The 27,775-nt window shown below is 44.9% G+C and overlaps 1 protein-coding gene across 2 annotated transcripts in view; it reads right to left on the reverse strand.

Moving 5' to 3' along the window:
* Window positions 1-151: 151 nt before the first annotated feature.
* Window positions 152-27,775, reverse strand: part of slx4ip (SLX4 interacting protein) — a 37,190-nt gene continuing 9,566 nt past the window's right edge. Inside the window, exons 6-10 of one of the 2 annotated variants that reach the window (XM_086180446.1) lie at window positions 17,729-17,806; window positions 15,819-15,953; window positions 14,784-14,872; window positions 1,852-1,958; window positions 152-1,757 (exon numbers count right to left, since the gene is read on the reverse strand). In XM_086180446.1, coding sequence (XP_086036572.1) covers window positions 1,028-1,757; window positions 1,852-1,958; window positions 14,784-14,872; window positions 15,819-15,953; window positions 17,729-17,806 — 1,139 coding nt within the window. In that variant the 3' untranslated portion in view covers window positions 152-1,027. The remainder of the gene's footprint in view (window positions 1,758-1,851; window positions 1,959-14,783; window positions 14,873-15,818; window positions 15,954-17,728; window positions 17,807-27,775) is intronic. The other variant, XM_086180447.1, reaches the window with a different exon arrangement.

A 27,775-nucleotide genomic window follows, 5' to 3' on the forward strand; every position in this document is an offset into this window, starting at 1 on the left:
CTGTTGGACTGACTCGCTGTCACAGTGCCATCAGCATCAGCTCCGTCTGGACTACATTGAATTTCATGCTGGTTGCTTCTCAAAAATTATCATCTTATTTGCATACCCACAAAGATTCAGAGTGATTTTTTTTTTTTTTTTTCCCCCTGGGAACAAGAAGTTTATTTATATCGTAAAATGCCTCTCCAGTAAAATGGGCCACATGTAAAGGGCTCTGAAGGGGTTATGAGTGACATGTCGTTGCCCCACGCCGTCTGGATCGGAGCCAACGGGCGACAGAATTCTTGCTGGAACGCAGGCTGAATCCTGACAGCGTCCGTGTGTCAACAGAAGCTGCTTTTTGCTCTGTAAAAACACTCTTAATTCTCAGATAAAACCACCAGTATTTCACTGCTGCTCAACGTTTACTTGGTTCAGGTTCAATCTGTAAAATTGCACTTAAACGTCAACATATATCTCAGGTGCCTGGAGCCCAAGTACAAGTTGTAAATGAATTAAATTAAAAAACTAAAATACATCTCTAAAAAACAGGGTGATGAAATAAATCTGGAAAGAGCAATCAATCACGGCAGAGCTTCAGCGGGGAAACTGGACAGTTTTCAGACACATAGGAGCCAGTATTTCATACTGAGAGCCATGACGTACTGCATGGCTCCTGCCTGTCTGAAATCCCCAATCTTTAACACAAAACCAAATCTAAACTCCAATTAAAGGTTTTTGACTTTCATTTGCGAGCCTCTCTTGACCACCACTACTTATGGGTGGAGGCAAAGTCTGTTTCAAGTATTTGACAAAGCGTAACTCATGTATCAAATATGTGTTCGGCATTAGATCTGTGTGTGTGTTTGTGCGTGTGTGTGTGTGTGTGTGTGTGTGAGAGAAAAAGAATAGATATTGTAGTGAAATGTGATGTGTGTACAAATGCAAATCATCTGAGGAGTCTGGATGGGATAAACATGTAGCTTGACACAATATCATCTCTATCTCTGTGGCGTCAGGCATCTTCACTGCAGCCCGTCTCTCCCCCTCAGGACCTCTTCAGTCGTCGTAATCTAGAGGTTCTGGGCACAATTTCACTCCCCTCCTCTCCCGATGTGGATCTGGAACTAATAGAGGAGCCTGAGGATGCAAGTTTGACAGATAGGCCCCTCAGACTTGCGGCCAGCCTGTTTTGGTTTGTCTGTGCTGTGTTATTGCTTGTGAGGGGGAGCCTCTGGGCCCGTTTCCCTGGAGTAAGCAGCTCTACTTCCAGTGTGGTTTTCTTGCACTCGGAGACTGGGAAAGCCTTGGACTCTGCCTTGGTTTCGTCTGGAGGAAGGGGCGGCAGAGGAAGAGGGTCATTCTTGGATGTTTGTGTGAAGCACTCAGTGGAGTGAGTTTGCATTGTGGCTGAAGGTCTTCCAAGGCACGTCCTCTTGGCCCGCTGTGGGGAAGGGTCTTCTCCTGCATCACATGGCTCACACCTCTTGCTCTTCCTGGTTTCCAGACTGAATTCATATGGGCAGATGAGTGCTGAGGCCCCGTTTGGGTTGATGCTGTGTGGGGGACTAGTCTCAGTCTGCTGCTGCTGGGTCAGGACCTGGACAGTCTTATTTACGGGACAGGGGACCTGGGGCTCTGCCTCAGGGACCACCTTCCTTTCAGAGATTAATTCCGACTGTCCGGCTCTGTAGTCCCTTCTTTGGTCTCCGGGACAGACTCTCTTCACCCCCACACTGGAACCAGAGAGTTCCTGCTGGACACTAGCTTGTTTGGCTCTGAAAATTTAAAAGGATAAGAGGATATGAAGAGATACTTGAGTGTCCTGTCTGACTGGAGGGGTTGGAAAGTTCTGCATTAGATCATACTTACATCTTTTGAAGCACAGTCTTCTTTGTTTTTGTGGGGCTGTTTAAAGGCTCTTGGATTTCTCCCACTCTGGAAAAATATTCCGATCTGCTTTGTTCGCTCAGCTCGGTCTAGAGAGAACAAACAGAATCAGTGTAAACAAAAAATATTATTTCTGGCATCCTCCTGGAAAGGTTTGGCTCTGCAGCAGACAGCTGTCATCATCTGGCATTGTCAGACATTAACAAACATTCACTAGACTGCTGTAAAAATGATAATGAGTGCAATTAAAACACAGACTAATCCAATATGATCAAATGGATTTTGCACACAGATCATACTCATTTATTCTCTTTTGAATTCCAGATAGAGCCGTCCTCCATTCAAAGCCGCCACTAATTTGCCATCTGGCTTTAAGCACAGTTACACTGAGCGATGATACAGTCTAATAAGCATGTTTGCTTTAGTGCCTTCAGAGACACGTAGAAACACCCCAGACGGCACAAAGGATTAGTCGCCGCTTGTCAAAATGAACCACTTCAAAGGCCTCAGAAAATAATCTGGGAATTGTCGTCGTGTGATGCGTGTTTCATACTCTCATGTCTGGGGCTCTGGGTGGGGTGGAATGACTAAATGCTGTGACGCTGCCGACAAGTTCAAACATCGATAAGACTCAATCACAGAATGACGGAGCGAGACGAGAAAGAAAACTAGTAAAGACCAGCACCGGGAGAACATAAACACGTGGCAAAAAGCATCGAAGAGGCTAGAAAATGTGAGATCAACACTTAAATTCCTGTAGTCACACGGGCGACTCGCACTGGCTTCATCTAGACTATCCAGCCATCCATTTTCTTATTCACATCCAGGTCTCAGTGGCAGAAGAACAAGGACGTCCCTCTCCCAGCAACACATCCCCGACTGACCCTGAGGCGCTCCCAGGCCAGATGACATGTGTAACCCCTCGAGTGTTGTGGGTCGACCAGGAGGCTTCCTCCCTCCGGCAGGATCCTCACCAGAGACCTGAGCCAGCTCGGCTGACTCCTCTCGAGGAGCCAGTGAGGAAACTCCAGTTGTTCGCTTGTATCTGGACCCTCTCCTGAGGTCACAGCCCAGAGATGAGGGTTGGGACCTTAAATTCAGAGCTTCACCTTCTGACTCAGCACCTCCTTCACCCTCCAAGAACTACCAGCTGAACGTTTACCCATCATCCTGGGAGCTGTTGTCGTGGGTAACAGGGTCCCCCAAGGCCAACTGGTCCTAGTCCAAAAGAGGGCGCTCAAGTCACCCTCCTGCAGCCAGGCCCGGGAGGAGAGCTGGCCAATAAGTTGTCATGTGGAGAGGCCTTGACCCATAGGACCATCACCCTGGCTGCCCACCACCGACACATAGATTGGGGTTGGCTGCTGTACCAAGCGGGCTGCGGGCAGAGGTGGGGGCCTCGGGGTGTTTATGGAGGGCATCACGAATGAATTCTAATCAAAATATCTCACTGTACCCCTTAATGTGCTTTAAAAGGTATGTTTTTACTGAGCAAAAAATGGTTCAATTTGGGTTTAAAATTCAATATAACGACATAGTTGGAAGTCTACTTCGGTGATGTACAAGGAACCCTTTGAGGCAGAGCAGAGAAAATTGGATCTCACCAACATGTGCCCTCAACAGGCCCGTAATGAAAGGCAATCTCAGGTCTTTCCCTTGGCTGAGCCAGAACAGACCCATGATTTAAGAGTGGGCAAGAGACGCACGAGGTAAATTGAGCAGAACCTACATTCTGAGAGTCTGTCAATGTATCGTAAATTAATTGAATCAAAAAGTTGATGGGAGAGAGAAACTCTGGTTTACAGAAGAATAAGCAGCATTCAGATGAAGAATTACAGGGTTTGACTGACATTTGTACACTCTAGTGTCTTAAACTCAAAGTCAGGACGAAAATATTCAAACAAAATCACTCAAGTCATTAAATACATGTGTTTTTTATTGGTTTCGATAAGTGAGTTTGGATCTGGCATGCAAAAATGTTTACCTGACTAAGCAAATAATGGTTTTACTGGGTTTCAGTGGACAATATTGTTTCTTTTCCAGTGGCCAGCGATGTTCACACAGATGTCAAACAACTACACATGAAAGCAGGCAACACTAGTGAGCTGCTCATCAAGCTTGTTGCCCAACACGTTGTCGAATCTGCCGAATATATCAAGAGTATTGAACGCTTGGTGTAATAAAGACGTTCTCTGGTGTTCTTTGACAGGAAATTACGTTAAAAATAAAAACATTTAAGGCATTCATCAAAACTCATCTTGCGGGGGGGGGGCTCCATCAGCGTTCATGGGAATCAGTCCCATAGTCGTCCAGACCTTTTACTCAAAAGCACAAACTCCAACGTCACAGTGACACACGAGGAAAAAGTCATGTGATCAGCAGCATCAGCAGAGTTTCACCTCTCAGGACCACTTTTGTGCCAACCCAGTTCATGTTGAGATATTTCAGTGGCAGAGCGAAGACTTTGACCTGCGGTCGGTGCTGTGTAAAGTCAGGAGACCATCAAAGTCATTAGGATTCATGTTCTGGGCACCATGGTTATCTGGATCACATTTCATGGCATCCCAGCCGATAGTTGTCTAAACATTTCACAAAAAACCAACACGCCAACCTCATGGCGCTGGAGCAAAAGTCAGGGAAAACCAAAGCCAGAGTCATACTGTGGTGACCACGAATGACTATGCAAAATATCACGGCAATCCATCAAATTGTTGCGGAGATATTTCAGTCGGGACCAAAGTGATGGATTGAACAACCAACTAGCAGAGCAGCTCTGACATCCCTGAAGCCACACAGTTATTATGGCTAGACTCACAATTCAGATCCCCACGATTCCATAAACCGGTTGGTAAAATCATCAATATGCACTCAAAGTCGAGGAAAGCCAATGTGGTGAGTTCTGGCATCCACCGGTCTCTGTATACATAGAGAAAAAAAATCATTAATGTCCCCTCCTACATGTCACGACATCAGTGACAACTGATGACTCAACACATGGGAAAGGGGGGTAATTGTACCAAGCTGCAGAGGCAAGCTGGGGCAATGTGGCTTGGCTTGGCTGCTGAGACCTCGCAGCTCCACTCTGCTGTGTGTTGTGGCAGGCAGAATAACGAGTCCAGACACAGCAGACTGGGCTTCGTGGGCTCCGGTCCACACAGGAACCGGGTCGTCCCGTGAGAAATCAGCACGATCGTCATTCAACTGTTTACTGACATTGTTAAATGAAATCTAAGGTTTTGTAGTGGAATGGAAGTCTGAAGGAACTGGCACATCCCAGAGACTGGTTGGACTGGTGGAGCCTGAGTGACAGCAGCATCATTAGAGTCAGCATCATCAGCTTGATGAACCGACAGCAGCAACGCATTAACCCACGGAAATCTGACATGTACGCGTGGATAATTAGCAAAGGTGCACAGGGTTAACTTCAGGTGACTTATGAAGATCAATCAGCAGGTGCAGCCACGTGATCACACGCCGCTAGCAGCTTGGTTACCGCAGCTACTTCAATCAATCAATCAAATTTGATTAAGATAGCGTGAAATCCCAAATGCAACTTTGCCTTGCGGGGTTTTACGATCCTCACACAGAGCAACATCCTCAGCTCTTATTCCCTCCATCGCTGTGAGGAAAATCTTCCTGGAAACTCTTTGACTGACTTATTTCTCTAACTTTTCTAAGCCATGCAGCCACCGTAAATTCAACCGGCCGTGCTCCCCCTCCACCTCCATGGATAGCACTGCTAACATTAATGCTAGCCCTGGAGCGAATCGATTTGACAGTCAGGACCTTCAGCTAACGTACTACATCCACTGCTGCTCCCATGATGATGATGTCAGCGAAACCCGCTGATACATATTTCAGCAACATATTGGGTGCTGCAGCGCCAGATGACCAGCGCAGCCCTACTCTGCATCTGATTGGCTGCTACGTTGTGAGGAGTCAGACGGGTTACAGTCAATCAGAGGAAGAGAAGGAAACTAAAACACTTGTTCATTTGATAGAGGACACTACACCTTTTTGTGGCATGCCACCCCTACGTATCTGTGTGTACCCCTGTGCATACACGTGCCCCAGTTTTGGAGTCGTGGCTTTAATGAACGCGGCGTGATCATCAACATTCCCATCGCGCTAGCAAGTGAGACAGCAGGGAGACTTGCAGTCGCCGCCAGTGCCGCGCCATCACTCCCGCTGTCTCCTCTCCTCCTCTTCCACTACCATCAGGCGGATAGCGGCTGTGCGTCTATTGGCAGCAGCTCGACTTCCCACAACTCTTGTTTTGGATAATTAAGCTGTGTTGTTCCAGATTATCTTGGCCTGGATGAACAGGTAGATTTTCCGTTTGTGTATGAGTTCTAAAGTTTAATTGTGGTGTGAGATTACACGACCTCTGACCACATCCCGCGCCATTCTTTTTCTAATAAACTGCAATAATTCATATTCATCTGAACCAAATTTTTTGTGTCATTATCAAAATATATCATACATCACGTGTTTTTAATCCTGTATAATATCTAACTATTCAGTGTAAATATAACGTTGTGTTAAAAGAGAGTCAGAAAACTATGAGAATATGGAAGCCATCGCTATGACCTTTCCCTGACGCCTAGGCCAGGACAGAGGGAAGGAGACACAAAGACAAGAGACAAGGGACAAGATAATACAGGAACAAATAAGAACGAGTGAGAGTTGTTTAGGGAACACGAGAAAAGAGGAGAAACCAACTAACCTAAACAGTCTCTCTAACACGCCGCAAACACCAGAATTCTCACGCAGGACGTCCTCCACAGCCTGCACTGCTGTCCGTCTGTGTAGGCAGACGCTGGCTCCTACAAAGAGCTCGAACCGGCCTCAGTTCAACACAATGATACAAGCACATTGCTCACACAGACTCACATTTTCCTACGCACTCTCACACCCACCCCAACAACAACAATTCTGAGAAAGATGTGGGTGCCATCATTTGCATTGTAATGCCTTGATGTGTATTCTCATCTGTTTAGTATGAATAAATGCTGTTTGAAAATGAACTTGAAAGAAATATCAACAAGAAGCCAATGGGAGGCTCTCTGGGAAACTTTAATGCCTTTCTGTTTCTATCGGCACAACTTCAAAAGAGCGAGAGAACAGAGTGATGGAGAGGAAGAAGGAGAGGAAGAGGCTGGGTATACATAGTATGAAGAAAGAGAGAGGGAGATGGGGAGATAGAAACCCTGACCATGAGAGGGATGGCGCATGCATGATAATCACCAGGGGTCTCACAGGGGTGGGCACTCTGTTCATAGCAAAAGAGAAGGAAGTAGAGATAATAGAGATGAAGAAAGAGAGAGAGAGAAAGAGAGAGAGAAAGTGCAGGAACAACATTAAAATTATCACAATCTGTTGTGTGGGAACTAAGGTGGCCTAATCTTGTACAAGATTATGCAAACTCTCAATAGCTAGAGGGCATTCATTGGAAAAGGAGAGAGGGATAGTGGTAAATAACTTCTACCCACTGCCACCACTACCTCTCCCCCAGCAACAAGGATTTAACACCGCCAGCCAGTCTGCTCGCCCCCACATGAAGCTGCAAAACACTTCTCATGATGCAACAGAGAGAGAGGCTGAAGCGCCCTCCCCAGCTCTGAGAAACACCACAACAACAAGGCTCCTCCACCTCAGGAGATGCAGCCAGGCGGCGGCACATCTGGATGTCAGATTATTGAGATAAGCATGGCAAAAGAGCACACAGAGCAGAGGGATTAAATTATTTGATTTAAAAGGATACCGGTACAGACTCTCAAAGCTCTGAAACTCTGAGTGACCCACAACAAACTCTGACTAACCCTCTAAGCAACTTCAAAAAGATAAAATAGAGGGAATGAACAGATTCTGCTCAGCCGTGTCAGATAAGGAAGGAACACAGATAGGAAAATTATAGTGGTTATCTTTTAATGCAGCTACACTTGAAAGTAAAGCGCTGATATGGGAAATAGTCTCTGAGTGGGTTGAGATATTCCACAGATTCACAGGATGCCAAAACCTCTTACTGTCCAAAGAGATCCCTTCTTTATGACCTTAAATTATTTAACCTACAGTAGAGGTTTCATCTGGAAAGTGCCAGTGCTGAGGACTAGCGAGGACCACATGACACCCATCATGATAGACAGGGTACATCAGGATCTCACCAGGATACACCGCCACACACCAGGTGATATACCGCCACACTCCAGGTGATATACCGCCACACTCCAAGATACACCGCCACACTCCAAGATACACCGCCACACTCCAGGATACACCGCCACACTCCAGGTGATATGCCGCCACACTCCAGGTGATATACCGCCACACTCCAGGTGATACACCACCACACTCCAGGATATACCGCCACACACCAGGTGATATACCGCCACACTCCAAGATACACCACCACACTCCAAGATACACCGCCACACTCCAGGATACACCACCACACTCCAGGTGATATGCCGCCACACTCCAGGTGATATACCGCCACACTCCAGGTGATACACCACCACACTCCAGGTGATATACCGCCACACACCAGGTGATATACCGCCACACACCAGGAGATATACCGCCACACTCCAGGTGATATACCGCCACACACCAGGTGATATACCGCCACACACCAGGAGATATACCGCCACACTCCAGGTGATATACCGCCACACTCCAGGTGATATACCGCCACACTCCAGGATACACCGCCACACTCCAGGATATACCGCCACACTCCAGGATACACCGCCACACTCCAGGATATGCCACCACACTCCAGGATACACCGCCACACTCCAGGTGATATGCCGCCACACTCCAGGTGATACACCACCACTCCAGGATATGCCACCACACTCCAGGATACACCGCCACACTCCAGGTGATATACCGCCACACTCCAGGATACACCGCCACACTCCAGGATATGCCACCACACTCCAGGATACACCGCCACACTCCAGGTGATATACCACCACACTCCAGGATATACCGCCACACTCTAGGTGATATACGGCCACACTCTAGGTGATATACCGCCACACTCCAGGATATACCGCCACACTCCAGGATACACCGCCACACTCCATGATACACCGCCACACTCCAGGTGATACACCGCCACACTCCAGGATACACCGCCACACTCCAGGATATACCGCCACACTCCAGGTGATACACCGCCACCCTCCAGGATACACCGCCACCCTCCAGGATATACCGCCACACTCCAGGATACACCGCCACACTCCAGGATACACCGCCACACTCCAGGATACACCGCCACACTCCAGGATACACCGCCACACTCTAGGTGATATACCGCCACACTCCAGGTGATATACTGCGATACTCTACGTGATACTTCAAATACAACTCACTGTGTACCACCTGGGCATGTAGGTATGTCACATGATGTCGATATTTCAACGGACAAGCCAGAGTCAAAAGTATTTCATGAAAAATTTCCATTCCAATTATTCACAACGATATAAAGTTGTTGTCCCGGTGATAGGAAGAGAGCGACTGAGCACAAACATCGACAAGAGTGGAGGATTTCTTCCTGCTGGGCGTAAGGCTGCATTTATCTTATTGCACAGCCATATTCAATACAACATTCATCCTTTATATGAAACGCGGTCTTCTGCAGCATGAAGCTGAATCCTTGTTCAAACTAGGAATCGACCGATTGGGTTTTTAGAGCCAACACACATTATTATTAAATTATGAGGCTGCAAACTGATAACTGCAGCTGATATTCTGGTGCAGTAAATGTTTAAGTTTGAGGGCAAAAATTTACAGCAATCCTAATCCCAAAGACGGCTGCCTTTAAATCACCATGTGCTTAGGTTTAAGGTTTCTGAACAGTTATATGAACAATAAAAGAATGACACTTTTTTTAAGTGATCTTGAATGTTGACGATTTAACTCCTAAAATAGGTTTTTCTTTCACTTAAAAATAGAACTGCAAAAACAAATTTTACAGACTACTCAGAACAATGTTTAAATGTTTGGGGGTTTTATTCTGGTACATTACTGAGTAAAAAATATCATCTAACCATAAAAATATGCCACTACAAACAATATAAAAAATGACAACTAAGCTGATAATCGACCAAACGGATAATCGGGTGATCCCTGTTCCGACTCCCAGAGGAGAAAGAACTTTCTACACATCTAACTTTTAGTTGGTGTTTAAATATGACAATAAAAAAGTAAAGAAGTTCAGTAGTCGGACGGACGGGTCGGCAGGAGAAGCTCGGTTCAATCAGCAAGTCATTTCTGCTTGTGACCCGATAGACGCAGAGGAAGCCAGATTGTTTTTAGATTATTTTGAATTCTCTTGCATGCACACTCACACTCACACTCTCACACACACACACACACACACATACACTCACACTCACACACACACACACGCATGTGCACACACTTGCTCATGACTCATACTACTTATGAGAAAATTGAATTATTCTTTTAGTTTTATGATGACATGACTGAGTACACCAAATCCTTCAACTGGCACCAAGAAACAGAAACTCCAACCGTGGGGGCGAATGCACCTCCTGCAGAGAACCTAGTCCACAAATTCCACCCGCCACCCTCTACCCACCCTAATACCACTTAAGAAACATGTTTGATCACCAACTCTTCCCTTCAGCAAAGTCAACAAACATGCATGGGCACATTGGTGATCAACAAAGAAGACAGTTCTTATCCTGTAACGATGAAGGACATTTCTGGAAACACCCATCTTGTAAGGATTAAAATGAGCGGAACAGTCAATCAAAGCAGCTCATGACGGATTGAAATGTAGGGCTGTGATCTCGTATGATAAGAGAGGATAGCCGTGCGTTTGGCCTGGGCGGAGGGAAGATCTGCAGGGACTGGTCACTAGGGAAAGCTCCGGAGCTGGCTGTTGCGAGCTGTGAAGAACAGAGGCGTGCTGAGGTCATGAGTAAACACACAGGCTCTTCCAGAGCTCAGAGGAGGGGGGGACTGGAAACACATCTGCTCTGCCTTTGATCCAAACTTCTGCAGCCCAGCACGCCACTCACCTCAGCTGCCCACTCTGTGCCTGACTAGAAAACAACGGCCACAATCCTAAACACTCGCTCTTCCTTCCCATGCTGCCCTCCTCACTGCTGGTGCTGACTCACAATAGGAGCAACTTTTTTTATACAGGACTGGAATGTTGAGGGGTCAAGGGAAAATATCTTCCCATTGTCTTATGCAAACTAGGTGTTTCAATAGCTCTCCCTTGCTAGTGCATCTGACGGTTCTAGGTTTCTAGGTCGTAACGGACCAAATACATTTCCCACAGACCCTGACAGATGTGGTGGATGGATTCATTCAACTCAACGCCGGTCTTGACATGTAACGCATCATTAGGCTTTAACCAGAGTGCTTGTTGGTGTCTGACGTCAGATATGTTAGTTCTGTGTCAGCCATCATCTGTAACTTTTTCCAGCCAACAATCAGACAGTGATTGTGGTTGCTAGGTGACAAAGTATGAAGGGCTGGAACGTCTCTCACATTCTCTGTTTCTGTTCTATTTCTGTCCCTTTTCCTGTCTTCACTAAGTGAAACACTGTAAATGCCTTGTGGGAAAGACTTTTATCCCACTTTAAACCATTAACAATTTTCCTTTCCAAGGTGGTTGTATGACAAATCAAGCAGAAACAACTTGTAAACACAACATGCCCTGACAGATTATCACCTTTTAAATAGCTCAGACAAAAGTGGTGGCAAGCTACTTATTTATAAATCTGGATGAGACAGAGCAGCATTTAATCCATGATTGTGTCAATGGGGGGGGGATCACATGACTAGTTGTGAATTGCAAATTTGGATTTGGGGATTTGGGACTTGTTTTGCTAACATAAAAGAAACAATTTTGACTTGGTACTCATGACATTTTGTTTTGAAATATGATTTAGTTTCAAACAAATGTGTTGCGCTCAAATGTGACTATCCGATAGGATGTGTCAAGACGGGCAGACGGCAAGAGACCTCCGCACGCTACACTGAAAATAAGGGAGCAACTCCAAAAATAATTACAGTTATTTGAAAAACAACTCATGGCATCACTGCTGTGCGAGCGTGATATTTGGCCGGGAATGTTGTGGCTCAGATTTCATATTTCATCACCGGAGTGGAACAAGACAAAAGAGAATAGCCACTCTCATGTCAGGATCTGCTCTACACATTTAAACACACACTGTGCTGACAAGTTAGCAGCCCAAACTCTGGTTTAGCTACTCCGTCTACATGCCGCAAGCTAACAGCAGGAGAGATGCAGCACATATAAAATACTGACATGCCTTCATCGGGCTGCGACATTGCTCGTTGTTTATCTGGACAATTTTCCTCCATCTGCCAGTTTGCTAGTCCACTGCATGAACAGCTGAAACACACCAGGCCCCTGACCGTGCTCCGTTCAGCTGTACAGGGCCAAAGCCCACCCCTTCCAACTGTGCCAGGACCAGGGAAGCGTCGCCGCCTGAGCTGGTACGGGGCGCTGAGACTAGTCAAACAAACTTGACCATTGGGACGACCGTGTTAGGGATGGCCCAGTGGGAGCAGGCCCTTAGCAGGTCAAAGGTTAATGACCAACCGTCACGATGTCCATCTTCATCCTGCACTTTGACACCTGTGTAAAATACTGCTGCTTGCACAAATTTCCTGACCTCCAGCTGGAGCCCTCTGCGTTGCATTCAGGCTAGCTTTCACGTCACAGGCTGGCCTCCCATCAGCATGCTGGAGAAAATGCATCAACAGTCATTTTCCTGACAAGACAAATGGATGGATGCTTTGGGACAGAAGCCTATTTTAATGTATTTTCTCTGTCATGTCAAGATTAGACTTAGTAATAGGAAATTTACAGCAAACAATAACAAACCAAGCTAAAAGTTAGTAACCTTGCACACTGGAAAACAAAAGTAGCATAAGCTGAGTGGTAAAATTTCAACCGGCCAAGGCATACATTACTTATTATTAGTGTCTTCTTTCATTTCAAATTGTGTTTCTGTTGTATCAAAGTCTTCGGTGGCCGAACGTTACGTAACGCACCCTCCTTACAAAACCCCAAATCGTTTTCGTGGGACTGAGGGAAAAAAAAGTGTCCCAGTAAATGGCACTACACTACTGGAAAAGAGTAAAAGTGCTCACCATCCACTCTTTCAGCCCAAAAGCAGCTGATATGTTTGATGAATAAAAGAGCAGCAGGGTAAACCAGAGAGAGGCATGAAGCACGCTCAAGTGAGGGAGTGAGTCGATGGCTTCACGGGACGAAAGGCCAACCATGATGTCACCATCGCTCCCTCGCAGTATAATCCACCAACCTCATGCGAAATGCTCATTTGATGAGTCTATGTTTCCATTGTGTTAATGGGTTTTTTTCAGCAAAGCACACAAACTGCATCATAACAACAAACTCAAACCTCCCTAAAAAGAGAAGGATGGCATGTTGTGGGGTTAGTGGGCTCATGCTTTCAAGAGCTGCGGGATAAAAGACCCCCTCTTAAACATGATTTACTGTGACACGGAGAACAGAGACACCCCATTATTTTTAGACGGAAACATAATTAGGCGTTACATCAGTTGTGACTCACTGTAAACTTTTTTTCATTAAAATGTTCTACTCCTGGCAACACACGCCAAGCATGCAAACAAATAATTGTTTGTGTCATGTGAAAAACTTCAGCCTTATTGTCTGGTATCACTCCCTAAAAAAGAAAAACAACAACTGGAGGGTGGAATAGTGAGAGGGCCACCGCAAGTCTCCCACTCTCCAATCCCCTCTGCTTGTACTGTATGAGCCCAGAGAACCACATCCTGAGGAGAGAACGCAATCGACGGCAATGCCTCCTTGAATTGGAAAATTGGTTACACAATCTGAACTTTTCACTGACGACTGTGTTGCTCCACTAAAAATATTACAATCGCCGCTTTCATTGAAAGCCAAACTGTGCAGAGACATTTCAAAGGGGAACAACAGAGAAAAACCCATCGAAAAGCAGCGGGTCACTGATCATGGGATGTGATGGGAGGGATGTCTGTCTTGATGTGAGTGCCAAGGTGAGAGGCCCCACCACTATTTCCCAGAATGCTCTGGGGAGTTTAGGATCAGATGAGTGCTGACCAGAGGACAGTCGTCTGTGAGAGCATGATGCACACAGACGGAAATAGCAACTGTGACCCGTCGATCAAAACATGGCTTACAGAGGAAAATTATGCTCATTTCATTCTCATTTAAAACGACTTAAATGCAACAGAATTATGAAGGGTTTTTTGCTCCTTTTACTGTGTACCATGAATAATATGCTGTATCGTGGAGATTATGGGGCATTAACGGTGAAAGCAAGGCTATATTATGTACATCAGGTTATTCCTAACAATGTCAACTTGGATTTGTGGACTGGACCAATCTCACCTTTTGGCTGCTCCCCTGCCGCAGTTTCACAAAGCAGATTGCAAGTTTGGGGAAATTCTGGACGTATCAAAACGCTCTCCTGGGCTGAAATGTGCAAAATTAGTTTGGTCTTTATTTTCTGACTGCCCAATAATGTTGAGGTTTTCATCAACCCCGTGTTTAAGTTTGACAAAAATAAACAAAACTGTCTGGCCAAGGTGATTGGCAGGATTTGGCTGGAGGTCCATTTTTAAAGACAGGGTGCACTGCATCCGTGGACCCTACCTCGCTCTGCCTCACCCGCCGCTATCCTCTCTTACGCCTGCTTTTCTGCAGGGAGTGTGCAGAGACCTACTGCAGGGTCTCTACCCCAATACCCCCCCTTGTCAAGGCTCAAGAGCACTATTTGGCAACACATCCCTATAATAACACACAGACCCTTGCAGGGTTTTTGCCAGGCGACTGGAAGAGGAAATAGAGGAGTATAAACAGTACTCACTGCGGCCAGGCTCGGGTTTCCATGGTGTGCTGTGGCATCTTCTGAACAGCTCACACACACAACGTAGCGCTCAGGAAACACACGCAAATCTAAAGGCAGGAGGCAAAGAAACAACACAGACCATTCTAGTTGATAACACGGGCTCACCTCTAATTATGAGTCAAAGTCAGATGGAGGGAATTGTGGTGGAGATTTGTAGGATATCAACAAACACCAACTATTTACTATTCCCCAGACCAAGACGAAAATGACAGTGTCTACATGGCTACTGAGCTTTATGAGCCACATAAAAAGCATGAAATATTAGGACTTTTTATATTAGCAATAGCTCTGGGGAGTAATTTGAGTATTTCATCAGCTTTAGAGGCAGAGCCCATTTACAACAACAAATGTACAAAATGTAGTACATTAAATCTACAATTAATAAGATCATAAAGTGAACTTTTGCTATTTCAGATAAATGGAAAACCTCAAACGTGCAACCTTAGTAGTTAAGGACCCACTAGAACATAGAATTATCATAAATAATAGAGGTAAGTGCATTGTTCCCTTCAAATTGTCAAAATTGTGGGGTAAAATGAAATGGGATAAAACAGGGGAAAACTGTTTGATTGACTGATGCCAGTAACAAGCTTTTCTCAGTCAAGCTGTTGCAGACTAGTGAAAGCCTGAGTCCTAAAACCCAGAGTCACCATTGATAATGGGATTTTTGAACAGCTTTTCCGTTAATTGGCTAAATAAGGTCAGTGGTAAACATTGTGTGAAGTTATTCTATTTTTTTTTCTGTCTGTAAATACTGCACTTGTGAATGCTGTGTTTCTGTCATCAAAACAGCAGTTGCAAACAAGTGTACATATATTTAGTTTCCTATTTTTACATCGCACCTGCTCTTTTATTTAGGTCTTTTGCTCTTCATCCTTCTTCACCTGTTTTACTTGAAGTGCAGCTTTTACTCAAAGCTACAGGTCATACTTGTTATCCAATAATTATTTTTAGTAATTAAGATATTATTTCATCTAGTTATTTTAATCTCACCTCTGGTTTGTGCTCTTTTCAAGTCACCCTGAGTTCCTAAGTTCCTTTGTATTATGTTAGTATTTTCTGCGATGATGGTTTGGAGGGTGTGACATCCTGGCACTGCTTTTTGGTTTTCGTGTGAAGCATTTTGCTCTGCAACACAAATGTGTGAAAAGTGTGAGATAACGTTTAATTTGACTGATTGAAGTGGTTGGACACGACTACAAATGGCATCGTGCCAAAAGCAAAGGACGTGCAAAGCTGTGGTGGCTTTAGAAGCCATCCAAGTTAGTGTTCTTCATACGCACATGCTTGGTTTGTGTGTGTGCACACAATGACACCTGTTTGATGGGTGTGTACGTGTGTGTGTGCTCTGTGGTTACGAGTAATTGTACTCACCTGTAGGGAGTAGCAGGTTTGGGTCATGGGGTCAGGTGAGCGTAAGGAGACTAATTTTCTGTTGACCACACTGAGGTGTTTGTCCGGGCTTGTGTCTTCACTTTCCTTGTATTGGTGCATTAACGCTACAGTAAGTTTAGTCAAAAGTGATAACCTGTGGCGTAGTTCGTGCTCATCGTAAGCTCATCATCATCATTAGCTTTGATCGTTAATGATTGTATTTATGAAACTGGAGTTCATTTGGGAACCCATGCTGATGCTAATTTCCAGGTGGTCCACAAACATAAATCAGCCCTTTGATTTTAATATTTTCAGCACGAGTAGTAACAAGGAGACAAAGTTGAGATTGTACTCCTGTCAGACGATCTGTTGACACCATCTGCTTTATGTTGATATTTTCTGCGATGATGGTTTGAAGGGTGTGACATCCTGGCACTGCTTTCTGATTTACTGTGAGACATTTCGCACTACGACACAAATGTATGAAAAGTGTTGGCTAAATCACGCTTAATTGATTGATTGAAGTGGTTAGACAAGACTACAAACACCGCCGTGCCAAAAGCAGAGGAAGTACAAAGCTTAGTTGTGTGTGTGCACTCAGTGACACCTGGGTGATGGGTGTGTGCCAGTGAGTTGATGCCCTGTGGTTACAAGTAATTGTACTCACCTGTAGAGAGTAGCAGGTTTGGATCATAGGGGAAAGGTGAGTGTCGGTAGTGAAATTTTCTGTTGACCACATTTAGGTGTTTGTCCGTGTTTTGTGCCTTTACCTTCTTTGCGTCCATGCATTAAAGCCTCTGTAAGTTGATTTAAATGTGTTTTTCTGTTGCGTAGTCCATGCATATCATAACGTTAGTTTTGTATTTAATGACTGTATATGTATCCCTATGGTCCTTCATGGATTAAATTTGTATTTTTAGCAGTAATAAGGGTGGAATCCTTGCATTGTGTTTCTGCCAGATAAATTGTTTTAACCATCTGTTTTATGGCTAATGAAAGCTTTTCCATGTCCTGACTGCTGTACGGCTTACACCGTGGGCCCAATTACCCAGCCTTTGACCCCAGGAGCCTGGATCTAATTTGATGAGTAACAGACCTGCTGAGAAAGCCATCATCTCAGTCTGCAGCAGGTCAGTACTGTCTTAACATCAGGGCCCCTAGGGAGCAGATATTAACTTTACTGACAGGAAGAGAGACATGTTGGTCCCATGAAAAGGTGGCTAAGGGTCATAGATACTAGATGGGCCATGGAGATAGATTCTCACTGCCCTCCATAGACAGCCCTTCAATCTCTCTCTCCCACTCTCAGCTGTGTCTCCCGGGAACCACTTAATGACTGACGGTTCTCAACGACACCCAAGCAGGTAGGGACAGGACATAAAAACAAGTGAGGGGGAGCAAAATCAACACGCAGGCCACAGATGACTGGCCCTTTCTGTGGGAAATTGGGCTGAGCATGAGTCCTTGAAATGTCTATTTCTGATTCATTTAACTGGGAATTGATTCATGAAAACATGCCGAATACATACCACCATAGACCTGCTTGGCAATACATCTTAAGTTGGAATGGCGTTTCAGAAAGTTGGCCACCAGGTTGAAGTTTGTACCTTCAAATCAAAGCACAAAAAAATTAACAGAGAAATGGAAGTACCAGCATAAATAAATAGTCAAAAAGATTGTGAATCATATTCTATAGCCTTTGCAATCGTCGCATCTCAAGCTAATTGACAACCTATGGGAGATTTTCGACAGATTAGTCTCAGACAGCACTCTCCATCGTCATCATCAAACACAGAATAAGAGAATATCTTCAGAAAGAATGCATCATTTGAGTGGAGGTCCAGAGACACTGAAGCTGTTCTGGCAGCTTGTAGCAGCGCAACACCTCTCAGGGACACTTGACATTCATGATCCTTTAATCTGAACATGCGATACCATTTTCAATCCTGGGGAAGTTACTTGTGTTTAGGACTTTGTGGATGGTTTGTGTGTGTTAGCATTGTTGTCTTTCCCTGACACAATAAAAACATTTATTCAATTTACCATCATGAGACAAAACAGCCTTCAAGTAATTTTGTTGGTCGGGAAAATGTTGCTAAGACAGTGACTCAAAGCAATACTTGATCCAGTGTAAATACTTATAATGAATTTCCCCGACTGGCACTGCTTTAAGAATGAGAAGCAGACTTTACTCACCAAATGGATGAGTATACCGAACTTATTTTTGTGCAGAAAACAGACATTACATTCTGTAGAGCAGAGCCAGGCTGGGCTTGAATAAAAAACAACACTCAAAAAACCTGAAAGTGAAGCTGTAATTTCTTATTAGTATAATTTCTACGTATATCTATTTCAATATACTGTTAGCTCTATTGGCCAGAGTTTGGAAGAGTTTCTTGCTAGGTTACATATTTGTGGTAAACTTAAAACAATCTTAGGCCCACCATACCCTGACGGGAGACCCTCTTCATTCTGTTGTCATTCAACTGACCTCCCAGTTTGGCTGAGAAACCGTGTCATGGCCCTCGGTTCTATTTGTCGTGGAATGTTCATCATGGTATGTAAGATGTGCTGGGTAGACACAGTGGCCTGTTGCCTAATCCAGTAGGAATTTGTTGACTAAAAGCAATGGTCTGGCTAAAACGCTAGCTAGTTGTTCTTCATAAACAAACAGGACAACAGTGCTGGGAAGCTAACAGGCCCTGTCTGGTACATCCCCACAGCCCAACCAGATGCTCCACTCTGCTGCTTTTCCTCTTCTTAATACAGAGCTCATCCAAAACTTGCTTGTATTCTCATATTGCAGTTGCCGTGTGAAAACATCATTAATAGATAACATTTGGGGGTATTTGTATTTTCACAGCAATTACAGGATTATGTTTTCCATAGTTTGAGAAAACCATGACCTCTTGCACTCAAGGTTTTTTAGAGCTCCCTGAATCATGTCAAATATGTGTAACAGTAGCCAGTGGGTAGTGCTACGTGGAGAGGAAACCTCCCTCCATGACAGGTTAAGGGAAAACAACGCTGATCATCATTTATCAATGAAATCAGTAGGGAAGCCAACATGTAGGACAAACACAGGCCACATGGTGCAATGGTAAGAACACGCATACAACACACAGCAGACAGCCCGTTAAGAGCGCTGGCCCACACACGTGTGCAGGCGCCTGGATGAACCGTTCTCCTTTCTCTGTCAGCTGATGTCATCTTGACTCCGGCTCAAAGCATCTAATTATCGTCTTCAAAAGAAGCCGTCTTGTGATTCCTTGTATAATGACATGCAATTACAGAGACAGTTTGCCACAAGACTGCCACAGGTATACGGTAAGGTCCCCTGCTCGGTGATTAATGGCACCACCTCAGCTTTCTTTGCTTTCCCGTGTTTGTGGCAGAATTGGGGTCAGTGCATTAGCAAACACAAGTCTTTCCAATGAAGTTCTGCTAACATAATGAAAGAAAAGATAAGTTGATATATGACACAATCAACTCTGTTTTGCAATTATGAGCCTCGATACCTGAGCAAATACAATCGACGATTCTCAGCAGATAATAAAGTAGCTATCCAAGTAACAGGCGGAAACACTTGTCAGGTTAACTGCAACAGGAATGAATCTCATCCTGCAGATCTAGCCAGTAGAAATGTAGCCAACAGCAAAATTCCCATTGGACAGTTTAGTCAAGACTTGTCAACACACATTTAAACCCCTCCGAGACAGAACAATCCCTTATCTGTGCGATTAAAATGAGATTTATGGCAACACATCTGTAGACACAGCATGAAAGATGATTTATTGAGAATAAACATACATATGGTGTGAGAAGAAGCTTATCTTTTACAGCTTTTCATTTGTAAGCACTTGTTTCATGCTGTTTGGTCTCCATTATTTTTCATCCAAGCTATCTATTCAGGAACTGACATGTGACATATTGGCTCAAAGTGATGATGTTGGAGAGCCAGAAGGGCTCCAGAACCTGGAATGACTCCTCGCCATGAAGCCATATGTGACAGCTTTGCTAGATGGTACACAAGGACTTACAGGAATCATCTTACAACTTGATTCTGTAGTCAAGTCAAGTCCATTTTATTTGCACGGCACCAAATCACAACAAAAGTGATCTCATGATACTTCACAGGTAGAGCAGGTCCAGCACCTCACTCCTTCAACGAATTAAGACCCAATCATCCTCCATCAGCAAGCACATTCTGCAATAGCGACCACGAAAACCTTCCTTCTACCAGGCAGGAACGTGGAGCAGATCCAGGATCCGTGGGGACGGACGTCTGCTTTGACCGGTTGGGGGGAGAGAGAGCAGGAGGGCGGGGCAAAGACCAAGACAGATAATGGAGGATTCAGTACCTCGTGAACTTGGATAGAAGAAGATAACTAATCTGCCAATTTAGAGAATCAAGCTGAGAATGGAACATCCATGTCTACTCTGAGCATAAATAGTAGCTATTTTAATATGCAGTGGACATGTTTTATAGAGGATGCAATTCGACAAATCAACTTTCAGTCTGAACCATCAGTTCTGAATGTTCAGGCCTCTAATGCAGCCAGGAAGATATTAGGTCAGGTGACTGAAAGGTGATCTACATGGGCTCGATGAGGAGCTTTAACACCAGGACTGGAAAACACAGAGTAACTCAAGATATGTTACTTTAAAACTGCATTACCATAATTTCTGATACTTTTGATTTGCTTGTGATAGACACTAAGAGAAATTCTTTATAGGTAAATTCAGGAAAATTTGGATAGCCAACCAGCAGTCTCTTGCCTTTTGTGAATGTTAACCCAGAGTGGAATGCAGATCTGTATCTGCTTTGTTTTCTCTGCCCATTCTGGGTCCTGGAATGACCAGGAACCAAGCATCTCTCACTGCCCATTCATTGCGTTTTATGCTTTTGGAGGCTTTGATATAATCCATTAGACTTCTTCGCCTCATGTCTAGCTCTACAGCTTTTCTCATTGCTTTCCCTGGTGGGTTGAGCTCGCCAATTCCCAGGACAAGTTTGACAGGGACGTCTGGACACAGAGTTGGGAACCAGTCGGGCATGGCCCGAGACATCAGCTGTTGCTTCAACTTTATAGTGTCCGGCACATCGCAGAGTTGCTCTTGGCCCTCTGCCCAGGCTCTCTCGTGCTAAGCTTACATTCATGTTTCTCTCTCACAAACAGTTTGCCGGTGCCTCCTCTGGGAATGAGTGGTGCCTTTCTGTGGCAACTGTGGCCTGCAGTGGTTAAGTATCCAGATCTACAAACTTTAAAGGGTTTTATTTGTACTTCCTGTAAGAGACAGTAGTCTTCTTTCATTGCTTAGAAACTCAATGCACAACAATATTAACGAGAGGTCAAATCAAAGAATAAACAAGCTAGCACGCCATGTTCTCAGAAATGTGGTAGATAATACTGTAGCCACTTGTACGGAGAGACGACTATCATCTTGTAATGTACCACAAGTCTAAAGCTGAATAAAAGAGACTCCCCAGGACTGGTGCCAAGGCCAGAAAAGTGAGCTTTCAAATCACACATAGACACAAACATGCACACATACATCCCCACAGCTTTCACCGCTTCCTTGGAAAACAATGAGAGGAAAGAAAAGTCAACAAACCATAAGGCAGCAAGAGTGTCGAGGACTGTAAATGGAACAGACAGAGGTGAGAGGCATTCGGACTGGGGTCAAAGGTAAGAGCCCATGGAACAGACTTCATTAACTTCAGTCATATCCGGAGGAGATCATTAAAGCAGCCATAGAAAACATAGCCCACTTCTCCTCACCATCCGCATTCCTGGCAGCCCGTGTTGTTGTGACTCATGCAGGAATCCATAAGCATTTCTGCTCCATTATGGAAGTTTTTCTGAGGGAAAATGCAGGTTATGGCTTGATTCCTATATATACCTAAGTACAGTCCTTTTTAAATGCACTTAGATAAGTTTTTCCAGTAACCTCATTTTATTGAGGTCATATGAATGTAGAATTTTTTTCATACTTTGAGTTCAGTGTTAACCAGAGTGAACTGAACTCTTGGCCATGTAGTTTAATTGGGTTTCTGACAGGACTGTGGCAATACTTCTGCAGGTGGGTGGCATTCCTTGGAGGAAGAGGCCAAAGGGTCACTTGCCCCCCCAAGACCATGTCAAAGTGTCCTTGAGCAAGACACTGAGCCAACAAGTGCTCTTGATGAGTTAATTGGCACCTTGCAAGGTATTGCACGTACTCCCATCAGCATTTGAAGGAATGAAGTAACATTGTAAAGCGCTTTAAGATCCGCTCGACACTTCATCAAAGTATCTTTGCAGCAGCCGTGAGAGGGGAAGGAAGGAAAGGTGATTCCTGGCAGCGATGTACCCTCTTAGGCAAAGCAGTTCAGTCCAAAGCTTGAAAATGACTGCAACCAGAACGGATCTGATTCTGTTGGTCCCACAGGTGAGCAGGAGGATGTAAAGTTCAGGCTCAGGAGCACAACAACAAAAGTCTTTTTTTTTTTTTTTTTTTTAATCATTAAGGAACTTCAAAATCATGGGAATGAGAAGCTCCAGGTTGTACAGTAACTTGCTTTTCACAGTGAATGTAGGTGAGATCTTAGCTTCCGTCCTGCAACGCAATTTCTCCAATTAATTGGGTTGAAGTATGCATGTTAATACCATGACTGTATCTCAGGAAAACTCCAATTCCCACGCAACCACTTTATGAACAGGAGTTGAATCAGCAGGACAGTCAGACATCAGTGCCGGAGAATCCTGCTCTTTTGACATCTCTGCTTTGAAGTGGACCCCCTCCCTCGGCCTTCAAGTGTGGGTGGAGAGTTGGTGCTTAGAGTGAGAGAGAGAGGTGGAGTGGTGAAGGATGAGAGTGCATGAGGAAGTTGCCCATGTGTAAGTGGGGGCTTTCCTGGAAGGACATCACCCTCTGTGTGTAACTGTAACTACGGCTGTAGTGGAGCACTGTGCCTGATCATCCTGCACAACGTCCACCTGAAACAATATTTGCACATGAGTGTTCAATTTAACATTTGGGTGACCCCTTCATCGCAGTTACAAAATACGCCGCAGCATGGTAGCTCAGGCCAACCCATAATGTAGCATGTGACTAAAGTGGTGGGGAACATTTTGGACCAGAGAACAATTATCAAGGGAAGAAAATCTATTTCTCAGAAATATAATCTGATGAGAGAAATGCAGTTACAATACAAAATGTCATATTCAATTATTATTACAGCTTAATTAGACACAACTCTCTTTATAGCTACCTCATCCAGAGGATGCATTGCAAACAGCCCATTTTGCACTAAGCTCATTTGGGTTAATGTTGCGCAGAGCACTTTTTGGACTGGAGTTATGCACTGCGTTGGCCCTTTAAAAGTCACATCATGGTCTTGTCAAAGGGGGCTGTCTCTGCCTGCTGGGTCCTCAGTAAATCTGCAAAGATGTGTTTATAAATCCAGACAGATGAACCATAGCACACATGTTGATATTATCAAGGTTCTGCCACCAGTGTCCGTGATAATGAATGATAACAGATGGGTACTGCCAAAGAGAAAGGAGAGAAAACATTTGTTAAATTGAGCTCAAAATTGAATTCACTGACTAAAGACGCTTGAATAACATAATAGCGTACGATTCATCTGCAGCAAAGTGCATGTTGCACAGTCGTCATAACGTCTTTCCTGACAACACTCTGCAAATTTAGCACAGAGCCACTGAGAGCACTTTACCAAGGCCCATTTCTATCACAGTGAAGCAAAGGGCAGAGAAAAACAACAAGATCCTCTGAAACATTTCCGTAATTCCTGAAACAAGGCTGAACACTTAGTATGAGTTCAAGAGAGTGTGTGCCGTCTCCCCAACCAGATTGCGGTGAACAGTCACATGAATGTGATCCGTGCTCAGGCTCAGGCTCAGGCCCTAATTATATGGGAAAAGAGTGTGGTGTGACAGCTATGGCGGGGATTGCGGTTGTGTCCTAAGAGACTGCAGCTGACCCTGTGGAGAGGGAAAAGAAGAGAAAGTGAGAAAACATAAAGTGAGGAGAGGAGGAAAGGAGTAGAGTAGAGAAGAAAAGAGTACAGGAGAGGAAAGGAGAGGAGAGATTATTTTAAGGCGGCTGGACAGTGGAGTCAGACTGTCCTATGTACTGCTGCTGGGGCCTGGGGCTTACGCGAGGGATTTTAAGAGCCACAGCAACACCACAAAGCACTGGGAGGAAGGGGGTTGCCCAGCAGGGGCCTGCACGGGAAGGGGGAGCAGGGAGAGGGGTACGCTAGCTGGAGCAACTCTGATCAGGATCCATTTCCAGCCTGGGCCTTGGAATTCCTTTGTTCCTGTCACAGGTCTCTGTTTCACCATTGCCTTAATCCCAGGCTGCCTCACGCCCAGTAACACAGATCAGGGCAGGTAACTCTGCCACAGGCATGCCTCTCTATTTAAAGACCGGTCCCTCACATAGCAGCCATCGTATAAATAGTAATAGCTGTGGTAGCACAGAGAAGAACAAGGGAGGCTGACACAGGTTGTCACAACAACAAACCTGCTATGGTGAAACAACAGTGGGGGTGTAAAAGGTTGACATGCACTGATTCTCCCTACGAGGGAGCTTCAACACTTTACTTATTCATGTCTAGCTTTCTCACGTTTTGACCCTGCAGTTTCACTAAATGTGAACTGCTTTAGCCTGAGACGGTAGGCCTTTAAAAGGCCAACCAGAGAGGAAATTAACATCTCCTTTTCTGTATCTACACACCCTTCGCATTCTTCTTTGGGAGGGAGATGGCCATTCGTAAACACATTTTCCAAGAGTAAAGCTATCCAGCAACACTTGTGCTTTTCTCGCAATGGTTGTAGCCAGGCTGCCTTAAGCCCCCTTCATAGGGTTGCCAAGAGGAGTCAGTGGTACACTGTGCAGCACTCGCAAAGCCCTCTCCCACGGCTATTAGTGACCATTCATCTGGGGAGCCTGGGAAAATGCCTTTCCAGCCTGCCGTGGCCATGGGGAAACAGACTGGCAGGTGCTCCCTCCCTCTAAGCCCTGGCACCTGTGCAGGAAGAGGAAGAAGGACCCAGCTCTGCCATGGGCTAAAACAGACCCTCGGTGCCACCAGGAGCCTTTGCCAGGGCCAGTCAACTTCTGGAAGGAAGGTCCTCAGATACGAGGTCAGACTACAGAGAAGTGCTTTGCGTGGTTCTATTGATATTAAAAGTAGACATCTGGTAATGTGTTTTGGCAGTTTGAAATGGTGTGTTCATTAAATCTGTGTACAATGGGCCCTCTCAGTTTATATTCACATCCACATTCACCATTCCAAACTGCAAAATCAATATCTCCTTAAGGTAAAACAGTACTAACGTAAGCCCAAAGGAAAATCAAAACAGCACAGACCGAGTCAGCAGTTTACACACAAAGTCAAATCTAATGCAAAAGCTGGGAATCGGATGGACAGTCTGTCCAGTAATCGATGTTACCCAAGAGGGCTGTGTCTTACATGGGTTGACTGGGTTTTCTTCAGAGCAGCGATGATAGCATGTGGAGGTGACACCCTCTCTATCACAGAGAATAACCACCAGTTTCCTTGATCGCAGATCATATATGACAAAAATGTATTCCACAAAGCACAGAGTACCTATTATCCATCCACCCATTTTCAATCTGTAATTACTCTGAGAAATGTGGGTGTGTACAACACAGTCTACTAGGGAGAATGAGAGAGGCCTCTCCCAAGATCCTAAGCGTCTAAAGTCGAGCATGTCCAGCATTCTGCATGTCCAGAGCCAAGATGTTTGGTGGGAAAAGCTCCCTCTGTTCATCTCTCTAAAAACATAAATAAATCACATCACTATGAGCTAATCATGAAGTCTCAAGAAGCCTGGGTAAAAAAAAAAAGAAGAAGAGGGGGGGTGGGGCTTGACAGTTGGAAAGTGGCCTTTGCAGGCCATTGCTTCAGAGACAGGAAGAAATGGCTTGGATCTATGTCAGCCAAAAATACAGGACACGCTGTTCAGTGACATGTTCACGGGCTGCTATACACACATATGCACCCAACACAGCAAGCATACGGGCATCCAGACGAGCGACGAATAAAGGAAAATCCTCAATAAAAGTGTGCACAACAGGAAGTTAATGACTCCATCCATAGAGCACAAGATGTCACTCAACAGTTTAATGAGAATCAAATAAGAATCACATGCTGTAGCCTTCACAGTCACCTGATCTCATCCCAACTGAACATTTCTGGGAGATTTGGGACATTTTGGTCAAATCTCCAGTAGAGTTCCACAGATTTGTATGCCAAGATGCAGTGAAGCTTTTCTGGCAGCTTGTGATAGCTCAACACCTCACTAATTCATGTTATGTTGGTTTTTCCTTTAATACGTGACCCGTCTGAGGAAACAATGACCCATAGAGATAACTACAAACATTCGCACTGAAGGTCCTTGGAATGTTAAAGCTGTTGATGACTCATTTGAAGTGCCAACAGCTGAGGCAGCTATGCTGTCCTTAAGGCTGGCACCAGCTCAAACACAACCTCATACAAGACCCACAATCCCCCTCCAAAACCAATTCACACATAGCAGCACACTCCATCCTCCTATTCTTGGCCCAGACATCAGTACCGCCCAACCCCCCCCACACACACACACACACCTCTTCCTATATACAACAACATATATGAGCGCATGTTCTCACACATACACATCTCACCTCTGGACATCCAGCTCAGTTCTGCTCTCAGATAATATAATGTTACACAGACATACATAAAAATGTCTTTTACTGAAGCATGCAGCAAACCAATTTACACTCCCTGCAAGAAAGTCCTTGAGGATTAGCAGGTTAGCATTTAACCTGCTTGCGGAATGGATGACCTCAGTACTTAATACCCACCCTGAGGTCTGTTGGGCTTCCCTCCCTGAGCCGATGGTCTGTCCTCCCCTTTTTATGGCTCCTGCCTTCCTGTTCACTTCTCACAGTCAGTCTCCACCTTTACTGTTCTGCTGCCTCCCTCACACAGGACAATGAAAGACCAAGAATGTCATTATGCTCACTTAAGACCTTTAATAGGACTCGAGAACTCAGGTCTGTGTGAGGCACCATACTTTTTCATGTTCTGAGAAGGGAAAATTCTCCGATATGGTATGGAGTCATGTTCCACTGGTTACATTCTTTCTGGCAAGACTGCAAGGAGCTTAATCATTTTTACATGCATATCTCACTGCTGAAACACTGATCGTTCCCTTGTTCACACAGTGGAGCGAGTGTGTGCGGAGCCCTCGCCTGTGATCGCCATCATTAGAGATGTCTGTCTCTCCTCAGTCTGGCACGGGGAATATGAGTCATGATGTGCAGTAACTTTACTCGGTCAGCCTGTTCACACCTTGCCCAGGGGGAGGATATACCTCACAAACACACTGTCACTGTCCTTCTGATTCCCACCGACGTTTGTTTGCTACTGTGCACACACATATTCACATACGCGCAAAATCAACCACATACCTCCCCATGTTTACTGCATGCGTATCGACAAATTGCACTTCTACACATGCATCTTAGTACATGTGCATTTACGCATGCACACA

This window comes from Aulostomus chinensis, chromosome 16 (assembly GCF_037954235.1).
Source record: "Aulostomus chinensis isolate RoL2024-O1b breed Wild chromosome 16, RoL_Achi_v1.0, whole genome shotgun sequence".
Taxonomy (NCBI): domain Eukaryota; kingdom Metazoa; phylum Chordata; class Actinopteri; order Syngnathiformes; family Aulostomidae; genus Aulostomus; species Aulostomus chinensis.